This window comes from Tachysurus vachellii, chromosome 7 (assembly GCF_030014155.1).
Source record: "Tachysurus vachellii isolate PV-2020 chromosome 7, HZAU_Pvac_v1, whole genome shotgun sequence".
Lineage (NCBI taxonomy): Eukaryota > Metazoa > Chordata > Actinopteri > Siluriformes > Bagridae > Tachysurus > Tachysurus vachellii.
In genome coordinates this window covers 30,984,305-30,996,253 of record NC_083466.1, presented here as the reverse complement: position 1 = coordinate 30,996,253, position 11,949 = coordinate 30,984,305, and the positions used below count along the sequence as shown (strand labels likewise).

The 11,949-nt window shown below is 39.1% G+C and overlaps 1 protein-coding gene across 4 annotated transcripts; it reads left to right on the top strand.

The window, feature by feature from the left end:
• The first annotated feature begins 4,034 nt into the window (after positions 1–4,034).
• On the top strand, positions 4,035–8,683 carry LOC132849195 (uncharacterized). Of its 4 annotated transcripts, none has more exons than XM_060875456.1 (5): positions 4,035–4,108; positions 5,969–6,085; positions 6,256–6,552; positions 6,655–6,939; positions 8,168–8,683. In XM_060875456.1, exons 2-5 carry the CDS (start codon positions 6,025–6,027, stop codon positions 8,476–8,478), a joined length of 954 nt encoding a protein of 317 aa, XP_060731439.1. In that variant the 5' UTR covers positions 4,035–4,108; positions 5,969–6,024; the 3' UTR covers positions 8,479–8,683. The 4 variants fall into 4 exon arrangements, with proteins under 4 accessions (XP_060731439.1, XP_060731442.1, XP_060731440.1 ...); XM_060875459.1 differs by having other exon boundaries at positions 4,071–4,108; positions 6,003–6,085; XM_060875457.1 differs by lacking the exon at positions 4,035–4,108 and adding an exon at positions 4,338–4,503.
• Positions 8,684–11,949: the final 3,266 nt, after the last annotated feature.

The window sequence follows — 11,949 nt, the reverse complement described above, 5'->3', positions numbered from 1 at the left end:
TCAGCCAGGTGAAGATGTAATCACCACCAAACACCATGCCCACATACGCTACAATGATGTTCTAACACACACACTCTTCACTCCACACCCACCCCTCACACACACTCTTCACCCCACACACCCCTCACACACACTCTTCACTCCACACCCACCCCTCACACACACTCTTCACCCCACACACCCCTCACACACTCTTCACTCCACACCCACCCCTCACACACACTCTTCACCCCACACACCCCTCACACACACTCTTCACTCCACACCCACCACTCACACACACTCTTCACCCCACACACCCCTCACACACCCTCTTCACTCCACACACAAACCTCACACACACTCTTCACCCCACACACCCCTCACATACACTCTTCACCCCACACACAAACCTCACATACACTCTTCACCCCACACACCCCTTACATATAGTGATTGGTTTCCAGTATGATTTTGGTTTGGTCTACCAGTTATAAACAAATATAGTTTTTGGTTTAGCAATTTGAAAATAGATTATACAGTGTTAGACCTTTAGACAATGTAATGAAACATTATTGTCAATAAATGTACTATAAAAAATTTACATTTAAACGTATAATATAAAGAATATTTGAATTAATTTTCTAACATGAGGCCAGATGACTTGATTATATTCCCAGGTATCAAATGCTGTATTAAAGAGTATGAATAAAATGTAAGCAAATGAACTGGTGTCTACAATTTATTACTGTGTTCTTATTACTGTACATTACTTTTATCTTCATCTTTCTCTGGATTTATGTAAGTTGTTCTAATGCAAATTTTGTGTTACACTCATCAAACTATAAAAAAGGGATAATATTTAAATACATTTTATATTGGACCTCTTAGAGCAGTTCTGTACATTTCATCAGTGACATTACACAATATAATTCATTTTTTACACATTAGTTTATATTCCATGTCTTTTGTTGATAATTTTTCAGTAATCAGTAAACCAGTAATCAGATTTCAGTAACATCGCATCCAAAAACAACATCGGTTTCAGTAAATCATGTAATATACCAAATGCACCTTGGTCCGTGACCAACCCAGTCCAAATTTCTGCACATGTAATATAGAACATACAGTATGTACACTGGTCAGTGCTGCTTTTGTCTAATGTCTTTTGTGTAATGTATTGTAATTGTATTGTTTGTCCCACGCTGTCTTTTGTCCTACACTGTCTTTTGTCCTGCACTGTCTTATGTCCCACACTGTCTTCTTGTCTAGTGTCTCACACTGTGTACACCAGGTTGTACACTTTATGTGTCTAGGACTAACTTACTTCAGTCCTTATCTCTGTGTTGTTCTACAGTATGTAGCTCCATGGTCCCGGAGGAACGTTGTCTCATGTCACTGTGTACTGTTTCAGATATATGGTGTAAATGACAGTTAAAGCTTCTTGACTTAAAAAAGTAAAGGCAATAATTAAAAGTACCCAAAAATGCAGAAATGCATAAATTCTAAAATGTCAAAAAAAGAGACTCCCCTTAATTAATAAAATAAAAACTCTGTACATGTAAATGGGACCGAAGCTCTTTTATTATTGTCTAAATTAATACTTTTCCTGTTCTGTTGTTTTCCTAAATCATATTTTAATCTCTGACAGAATGGAATTGTCAGTCAGCCATAAGGAAAGCTGGTTTTATCTGGGCTTTAACCTCCCACTACTCTGATATCCACACAGAACACTGCTACACCAGCTGCTCTATCCTCTATCTATACTCTCTCTCAGTCACCACTAAAAGCAGACAGTGGTGGTGGTGGGACAGGTCTACTGTCTTACTTTGTCTCATTAACCTTTAATCTCTTTTAAATTCCATGCAGTTTAAGTTTCCTCTCCCTATGAGAATTGCTGGAAGAAGTGGACACACTCCTCAGTCCTTCACAATCTCTCTCCTTCTCCTACCTAAAACTTCCATCTTCTCTTCATCTGTAGCTTATTGCACTTTTAAACTCTTCCTGATCCTGACTCCTTCTCCTCTCTTCCGTTGGACTCAACCACAGATACTTTCCTCAACCATGGACCTTCTCTGTCCACTAAACCCAGGAAGACTTCTTGTACTGCTCCTTGGCTGTCATATGTGTTGCAAACTACCTGACTGTCAAATCAAATAAATTCAGTACAATTCAAAAACATTTTGACAATATTTATTGTCACGTAACATAGAACTGAACATATGTATGATTGTAGATATGTATAACGTTCTCTCATTAAATAAATAAATAAAAGTAAGGCTACATTTCAATATAAGAAAAAATAAATAAAATGTGAAAATTGTGGATGTTTAAAGTGTTTAACTTTCCCTTTTATATCTCACTCCCCCACTATTTTGCTCAGTGAGAGAACTGAGCTCTAGCTTGGCAGGATGTTAAACCTGGGCTTGAATGGAGTCAGGGCCGCTCTCATACACATGTGGAGGTGCTCATTAGTGACCCTGGAACCATATTTAGATTTGATTATGTTCATTGTAGAGAAAGCTGCCTCACAGTTGTATGTAGGGATGTATAGGGCTACTTCCCTCAGACCTGCGAAAGCTGTCTCAGGGACGCTGTCTTCAGATTTCAGTGGATGTTTGTTCAAAACCTTTATGTTTGGTCTCATAATGGTGTTTCACATTGTCACTTTTAATAAGTGTCACAGTTTCTGTACATATGAGACACACTGGTTTAGTGTGAAGTGTGAACATAAATGAGTCTGTCCATTCTGGAGTAAATATTTTCGCTGTCCACTTTTCTTTTTTTGGAGAGCGCCATTTGTTCTTTATTCTTCCTTTCTCCATCTCACTCGTCTGTTTCTCTCCCTTTGTCCGTCTCACTCGTCTGTTTCTCTCCCTTTCTCCGTCTCACTCGTCTGTTTCTCTCCCTTTCTCCGTCTCACTCGTCTGTTTCTCTCCCTTTCTCCGTCTCACTCGTCTGTTTCTCTCCCTTTCTCTGTCTCACTCGTCTGTTTCTCTCCCTTTGTCCGTCTCACTCGTCTGTTTCTCTCCCTTTCTCCGTCTCACTCGTCTGTTTCTCTCCCTTTGTCCGTCTCACTCGTCTGTTTCTCTCCCTTTGTCCGTCTCACTCGTCTGTTTCTCTCCCTTTCTCTGTCTCACTCGTCTGTTTCTCTCCCTTTGTCCGTCTCACTCGTCTGTTTCTCTCCCTTTGTCCGTCTCACTCGTCTGTTTCTCTCCCTTTGTCCGTCTCACTCGTCTGTTTCTCTCCCTTTCTCCGTCTCACTCGTCTGTTTCTCTCCCTTTCTCCGTCTCACTCGTCTGTTTCTCTCCCTTTCTCCGTCTCACTCATCTGTTTCTCTCCCTTTCTCCGTCTCACTCGTCTGTTTCTCTCCCTTTCTCCGTCTCACTCGTCTGTTTCTCTCCCTTTCTCCGTCTCACTCGTCTGTTTCTCTCCCTTTCTCTGTCTCACTCGTCTGTTTCTCTCCCTTTCTCCGTCTCACTCGTCTGTTTCTCTCCCTTTCTCCGTCTCACTCGTCTGTTTCTCTCCCTTTCTCCGTCTCACTCGTCTGTTTCTCTCCCTTTCTCCGTCTCACTCGTCTGTTTCTCTCCCTTTCTCCGTCTCACTCGTCTGTTTCTCTCCCTTTCTCAGTCTCACTCGTCTGTTTCTCTCCCTTTGTTTTCTACATGTATCACTATCTTTCCTGTGTAACTTTACTCTAATTCTCTCTCATCTGTCTTGCACTGTTGAGTCAGTGTTTACTTCAGGAATACACAGACTTGATTGGCTGAGTGGTGTCACGTGGGATGACTTAACTCGCATACAACTGTTCTGTGCGTTTCCACTACCGTAAAGATTGCAAAAGCTGCGCCGATTAAAATAGAAGCGCTACGTCAAGTTTTAAATCATAACCTTTTGTTTTGGCTGTAGGTCCGGGTCCGGATTGGACAGCTTCTGGGTCCGGACCCGGACCGCGGTCCGCCTGTTAGTGACCTATGATGTAGACTATTACAAAGCACCATTGTTTCACAGTTTAAACTTTCTGTTTGGGCTGTAAATGAAGTGCGCATGTGCAGTGTCACTGTCCAGCTCCTCTTTCCTTTAAGGAGAAGCTTTAACACTCCCATCAACAACTTTTAAACTTCTGACAGTGAGTTCATTATAGACATTATTATAAAGATATATTTTACTATTACATATTAATGTGAATAAATATGAAAGTGTGATGTATTAAAGAAAATATAGTTTATGTCGTGATCTTTTCTCAGTTAAACCACATAAGTGTTTATGACTTTTATCACTAGCTCTATTGTTATTATGGACCAAGTGCTGTTGGTACAAGGCTCCTATTGTAACTGTTAGAATGTTCAACTGTTAACCCCTTATGGGGGTCTGTGACAGCATATTAAACACTTTGGTGGGTTTTTATCTGGCACATTAATACAGCCCAAAGTATCCAGATATCAAATTCTTGGGATATTTTTGGGGTATCAAATTTCAGAGATCATCCATCTCTGTAGCACCACCTACAGGCCAAACCTAAAGGTACGTTTTTTATATTTTAGAGTTGAAACTACTTCTGCTCAATTCTTTTCTCATTGGCGATTTACACAGACTCATCATTTAGGGGTTTTTTATTTAGAAAAAAACTTTTGAGTAATAATCCTAGAGCATTGATCTTATCAGCACAAATTTTAGTATCTATAGAGAACTCTGAACAAAAGTTATCCAAATAATTTTGCTGGGACAAACAATGTGACTGCTGTCACCAATGAAACTCAGTGGAAAAAGAACCCATATGTCAGTAATGCTTGATTGGAGGCCAAATATGATGTCATTTATTACTAGTGGAATATTGGCTACCCACCAAGTTTCCTGAAATGCCTACAACTTTGGAACCAAAGCAGGTGTGTTAACCTAATGTCTTGTGCATCATCACTGTAAAAGACATTTTGTTTTTAAGCCATATTGATATTGTTTTTTATGGTTTTCTGTGGCAGCCCATAGAAGCCCTAAGTGGATGTTGGTGAACCTGATACCCCTTCAGAGTATAACATTTGAATCTCTTTTGTGATTTGTGATCGTTATTTTCTCTGAATCCCTTCATCCCTGGGTCAAGGGGATGTTGTAGCTCAGTGGTTAAGGTGTTGGACTGCAGTTTGGAAGGTTGTGAGTTTGAACCCTAGGTTTAACAATCTGTTGGTGCTTGGATCCTGATCAAGGCCTTTAACCCTCAGTTGTATAAAAATGAAATAAAATGTATGTTGCTCTGGATAAGGAAGTATGCTAAATGAAATATGCTAAGTGACTTCTACAGAGGGTTCAGAGATATTAATTTTCTTGGGCAAAAAGAAACTTCCCCGGGCAAATGATATGGCTGCTATCGCCCAATGAAATTGCATGGTAGAGACACCAAAACAGGAAGTGAGTCATATCTCAGGAGTGTTTTGTTGGAGTGATACCAAACTTGATACAATTTGTATGTATTAGCAAACTTTTTAGTCAACTTTCTTTAAATGGTTGAACATTATGGTCACAGTGAACCCACAAAATCGCTGTTGAAGGTGTCATAAAGGTAAAGTGGCCATATCTCTGCAATGTTTTTGTTCATTTGCATAAATGTCAGTTCACGTGTTTAACATGAAGCCGGGGTGGTACACACCAAGTTTGGTGAAATTTGGCCACTTTGGTGTTATACTGAAAATCAGGATTAAACTCTACTGTGTCCATGAACTTAGCTGTCTACTTGGTGGTCCTGAGATGTTTGGCCCCTTCATTGCTGCTTGCAGTTATACTAATTATTATGATTAGTAGCAGTAGTAGTAGTAGTTCTAAGCTGGATGAGGTTTTATGACATTTTATGAAGTAATTATTATAGTTATTAATACTAGTAATTACTCACCCCTCACCTAGCTGTCACACAGCTGCAGTTTTAGGTGTGTGTGTGTGTGTGTGTGTGTGTGTGTGTGTCTTTGTACTTATGGTCTCACACTGAAGTTATTGTGTTTAGGTTCCTGATTCCTCACCTGTTTTCACCTGTGCAGTGCTACAGGTTGTGTCTCAGATATGATGTTCTGCAGGGTTCCTCACCACCTCCTGCTTTTACTCATCCTCACATTCATCACAGGTGAGTGTGATATCAGTCTCACTGCTCACTCTGGACTCAGTTTGTCTCTCTGACAGGAAAGAGTTCTACAGAAAGGATTTATACAGAAATGTGTTGGACATAAATGATGTTAATGATATGTACAAGAATATATTTATATTTTATTCTGTATATCTGCTTTTTTCTTTCAGTTCCTGTATCAGCTGTCACTACTGTAAAGGTGGGGTTTAATCAGACTGCTGCTCTGCCCTGTAATCAGACGTGTTCTCATCAGGTCACATGGACTCCATTTAATAACCCAGGTTATGTAGTGGCTCAGTGTGATCAGACATCCTGCAGGTCAGCAGAAGGATTTAACATCTCCCATGATCAGTATCTGAAGGGAAATATGACCCTCACCATCACTGCAGCTGATGACAGTAAGAGGAACATGTACACGTGTCAGTGTGATGGCAAAGACATTAATGATGTGCGTCTCAGCATCGAGTGTAAGTGTCTTTACTGCCCTATAGTTTATAAACTCTCACTGATTTAGGTTTAATGTGTTATATTTACATCCAGGTTAAATGTTTGCTGTTTTTTCTCCTCAGCCATCATATCATCAGTTCAGACGATTCCTGGTGAAGATCTACAGCTGAATTTGCACATATCAGACCAAGTGGAGGTGACCTATGGGGTTGGAGTTCAACATGGTGTACAGATCTGCAGTGTGTATAAAAGATCATTAGACTGTACAGCTGAATACACACAGAGAACATCACTCACTAACACACTTCTTACACTGAGAGAAGTAAAGAGGACTGATGATGGAGTTTACATCATCAGAGACACGGAGTATAACGAGAACCTTCATATTTACTTTGTAACAGTAAGAGGTACGTATTCAGTGTGATTTGTGTTAGTGTGTAAAATTCATCAGTCTGATGTTGGTCAGAAATCATTGTGAACATTCAGTTAATATAATAAAATAAAACTTAAAGTTGCTCTGAAACTCGACCGTATGAGAACTTGTCATTAAATTCTACATTTTCTACACACAGGTTTGTTTACTAGTAAATAAATAAATTCTCCTGCAGATGATTTACAGATGATAAAATGTTTAAAACTAACACTGTAAATGAGGCCCAGTGGGTGTGTTATTGGTGTTCAGTTAATCACACTCACTGGCACATGGTGTGTGTTAAGTCACTAATAAACACTGTGTGTGTGTGTCTGTCTCTCTCTGTGTGTGTTTGGGAGTGTGTGTACAAACACACACATACTGTACACATGCACACACACAGACACAGACACATAAACACACACAAACACCTCTGATTACTCCATAGAACTCCATGTAAAAAAAACAACTAAATACAAGCAAGAATGCATGGTTCTTTCATGTCATGGTCATGTAATGAATAAACTTGGTTATAACGGCAGTCAATGGGGAAAAAAACAGCCCTGATATGTAAATGAGGGAAAAATAATTAAATCTAAAGCTACACAAAAACTAACAATGCATAAAAGCCAGTGTTATTAGTCATCTTTGACATTTCCAAGACTGTAATAAAAGGTTAAAAAAATCCAGTTCACTTTTTTATATTAAAAATAAATAATTTTGTGTGTATTTTTATGCAGATTTGTGACATTATTAATTAATTAGTAAAAAAAATTTAGTAGTTCATCCAGGGGGTCACGGTGGCTTAGTGGTTAGCACGTTCGCCTCACACCTCCAGGGTCGGGGTTTGATTCCCGCCTCCACCTTGTGTGTGTGGAGTTTGCATGTTCTCCCCGTGCCTCGGGGGTTTCCTCCGGGTACTCCGGTTTCCTCCCCCGGTCCAAAGACATGCATGGTAGGTTGATTGGCATCTCTGGAAAAATTGTCCGTAGTGTGTGATTGCGTGAGTGAATGAGAGTGTGTGTGTGTGTGTGTGTGTGTGTGTGTGTGTGCCCTGTGATGGTTTGGCACTCCGTCCAGGGTGTATCCTGCCTTGATGCCCGATGACGCCTGAGATAGGAACAGGCTCCCCGTGACCCGAGGTAGTTCGGATAAACGGTAGAAAATGAGTGAGTGAGAGTGAGTTCATCCAGTTAAAATGTGTGGTGTTTTTTTCTCCTCAGCCATCATATCATCAGTTCAGACGAATCCTGGTGAAGATCTACAGCTGAATTTGCACATATCAGACCAAGTGGAGGTGATCTTTAAACACACAGATTCAGCAGATCCGCATGGTGAACAGATCTGCAGTGTGTATAAAAGATCACTAGACTGTACAGCTGAATACACACAGAGAACATCACTAAATAACACACTTCTTACACTGAGAGAAGTAAAGAGGACTGATGATGGAGTTTACAGCATCACAGACACGAAGTATAACGAGACCCTTCATATTTACTCAGTAACAATAAGGGGTACGTATTCAGTGTGATTTGTGTCAGTGTGTAAAATTCATCAGTCTGATGTTGGTCAGAAATCATCGTGAACATTCAGTTAATATGATAAAATAAAACTTAAAGTTGCTCTGAAACTTGACCGTATGAGAACCTGTCATTAAATTCTACATTTTCTACACACAGGTTTGTTTACTAGTAAATAAATTCTCCTGCAGATGATTTACAAATAAATAAATGTTTAAAACTGTGTGTGTGTGTGTGTGTGTGTGGGGGGGTGGGGGGGTGGTGGTGGTGGTGGGGGGTGGTTACAGATCAGAACAAAGATCAGGAGTCTGCTCTACCAGTGTGGGCGATCATCCTGATAGTGGTGGTGGTGGTGGTGCTTCTGGTTGCTACACTGATTGTGTTAATCCTGAACCGGAGGACAAAACCTATCCGAAAAGCATATGTAAGTAACAGAGACCTGCAGCACTGTGACATCAGAGATCACATGACTGTGTGCTGTAATAAAATCCACATCACCCTGATTAGACATCACTCAGTTACTACATGGACACTTCCACAGAACAAATATAATGACTTACAAATGACACTTTTACTGTCAGAATAATTACAAATTCTATTCAGTAATCTCACATGATCACTGAGAGAGAACAGCTAACTGTTTAAACATCAGATTATTAATAGTTTTTAATATTTATCTGAACACTCGGCATTACATCTAATACTCTGACTCATTAAAACTCAATATTTTAGCTCTCTACAGTTTCTATCCTTTAAACTGAATCTTATTCATCAGATTATCACCCCTCGTCGTTAACGCTGTTAACAGTTGTGAACGACTCGCCCAGAACGTCCAGAACCTGCTTCACATCACCTGGGGATTATAAAGAAATATTTGTTGGGAAACTGGACAAGTATTTATGAAAGTTTTGAGCTGTGTGTCATTTAGAAACCGGAGTAAGTAGTGACACCGTGTGGATATGTAGAGAATTACAGCTAAATGTATAAATCACTGCTCTGACACTTTACACTTCATATCCGGTTTAATCAGCTCCATAATAACTGCATGCAGGCTACTGAGGCATGAGAAGCATTAAGGTATAACAGCATCTCATATGTTTATTTATATATGTGTGTAAAATGGTTAATTAGTCTGTTCTTTATATTTAATTCTAACTATTTACAGTCTACAGATAGTTTAATGCTCTTTCTGAACGTAACAGTAAATTATGCATTAGTAATAATTGTGTGTAATTACAGTCTTTAGACAGCTGAGAAGTGATTTCACACATTAACAGATCTGTTAACTGACTCCAGAATGAATCTTCAGTGGAACAGTGGAGGAGAGACATTACAATAATTTATTTATTGTTTTTTTTAGGCATTTTCACACTTTCACAATGAATTGCACACAAAGTTTGATAAATGAGACTCCACACCTTTAAATATAATAGTTCGTAATCTGTTGTTTTAGTAAGATTAACATTCATTATGATCTCAGATGTACCCTCTTTTAACACCTTTTATTTCATTGTGTCTGTGTTCTGTAAAGAAATGACGGAATAATGTAAATAAATAAATAAATGTTTGTGTTGCCCTGACTGAATAAACCTGTATGTTTAGTCATGTGCACTCACATCTCTCTCACTAACACACCTTAACTCTCAGTCTCTGTTTTACTGCATTATATAGTGTCCAACTCTGATGTGCTAAATAATCCAATTATAATTACATTTTAATTCAATTTAATTTAAAATGTTAAAGTTTAAAATTAAGTTACTAGTTATCTCTAACATTTATCCCTAATGATCAAGCCTGAGGTGATGGACCCTCCAGATCTGCTAATTTACCTAAGAAAATTTATTCATAAATAATCTAAACAAATGTGTTTTTAGCCTGGACTTAAACACTGAGACTGTGTCTGAGTCCCAAACACTAATTGGAAGTCTGTTCCATTACTGTGGAGCTCTGTGAGAAAAAGCTCTGCCCCCTGCTGGAGACTTTTGTACTATGTAGGTGTGACAGATCATAAAAACCCAAATGATCTCTTTAACGAGACCATTAAATGATTTATAGGTAAGTAATAGTATTTTATAATCAATGTGAAATTTGACTGGGAGCCAATGCAATGAGGATAAAATAGGAGTGGCTTCGTCTCAAAAGTTGTGTGTTCAGTTCATGTTTAGATCATGCACAGGTCTGATTGTTGGCTTCTCCAAGATGCATCTAGTTTTTTCTCTCCAGAAATTCAGGGCCCATAATCATGGGAAAATACACCAACTTTTATCTTAGAGAGGAGGCGGGGCTAATATCAATCACAGTCTTCAAAGGAAAAAAAGGCCTATTATAAGCCTCCACTTTGACTGTATGCTATGATATTTTTTATGAGTGGGGTCATGAGGAAAACTCACATTCTGCCCACTTGTTTCATTCAGTTATTTTTACACCTGGACTTTACGACTCTAACAATGGAAGTGAGTGTATGTCTGATAGATGTCTGATAGCCCTGTTCTAGACACTCTGTAGACACAGCATTTGGTTTGGGACACGCCCACAGTGTTACGTGTAATAACAATCAGGTTCAGCCAGGTGAAGATGTAATCACCACCAAACACCATGCCCACATACGCTACAATGATGTTCTAACACACACACTCTTCACTCCACACCCACCCCTCACACACACTCTTCACCCCACACACCCCTCACACACACTCTTCACTCCACACCCACCCCCACACACACTCTTCACCCCACACACCCCTCACACACTCTTCACTCCACACCCACCCCTCACACACACTCTTCACCCCACACACCCCTCACACACACTCTTCACTCCACACCCACCACTCACACACACTCTTCACCCCACACACCCCTCACACACCCTCTTCACTCCACACACAAACCTCACACACACTCTTCACCCCACACACCCCTCACATACACTCTTCACCCCACACACAAACCTCACATACACTCTTCACCCCACACACCCCTTACATATAGTGATTGGTTTCCAGTATGATTTTGGTTTGGTCTACCAGTTATAAACAAATATAGTTTTTGGTTTAGCAATTTGAAAATAGATTATACAGTGTTAGACCTTTAGACAATGTAATGAAACATTATTGTCAATAAATGTACTATAAAAAATTTACATTTAAACGTATAATATAAAGAATATTTGAATTAATTTTCTAACATGAGGCCAGATGACTTGATTATATTCCCAGGTATCAAATGCTGTATTAAAGAGTATGAATAAAATGTAAGCAAATGAACTGGTGTCTACAATTTATTACTGTGTTCTTATTACTGTACATTACTTTTATCTTCATCTTTCTCTGGATTTATGTAAGTTGTTCTAATGCACATTTTGTGTTACACTCATCAAACTATAAAAAAGGGATAATATTTAAATACATTTTATATTGGACCTCTTAGAGCAGTTCTGTACATTTCATCAGTGACATTACACAATATAATTCATTTTTTAC

What these genes read in the sequence shown, in the direction of transcription:
- LOC132849195 (XM_060875456.1), top strand. Translation starts at nt 6,025, where the DNA reads ATGATGTTCTGCAGGGTTCCTCACCACCTCCTGCTTTTACTCATCCTC. An exon ending in CATCCTCACATTCATCACAG is followed by an intron (nt 6,086 to 6,255) that starts GTGAGTGTGATA and finishes TTTTTCTTTCAG; the next exon opens with TTCCTGTATCAGCTGTCACT. An exon ending in TTACTTTGTAACAGTAAGAG is followed by an intron (nt 6,940 to 8,167) that starts GTACGTATTCAG and finishes TTTTCTCCTCAG; the next exon opens with CCATCATATCATCAGTTCAG.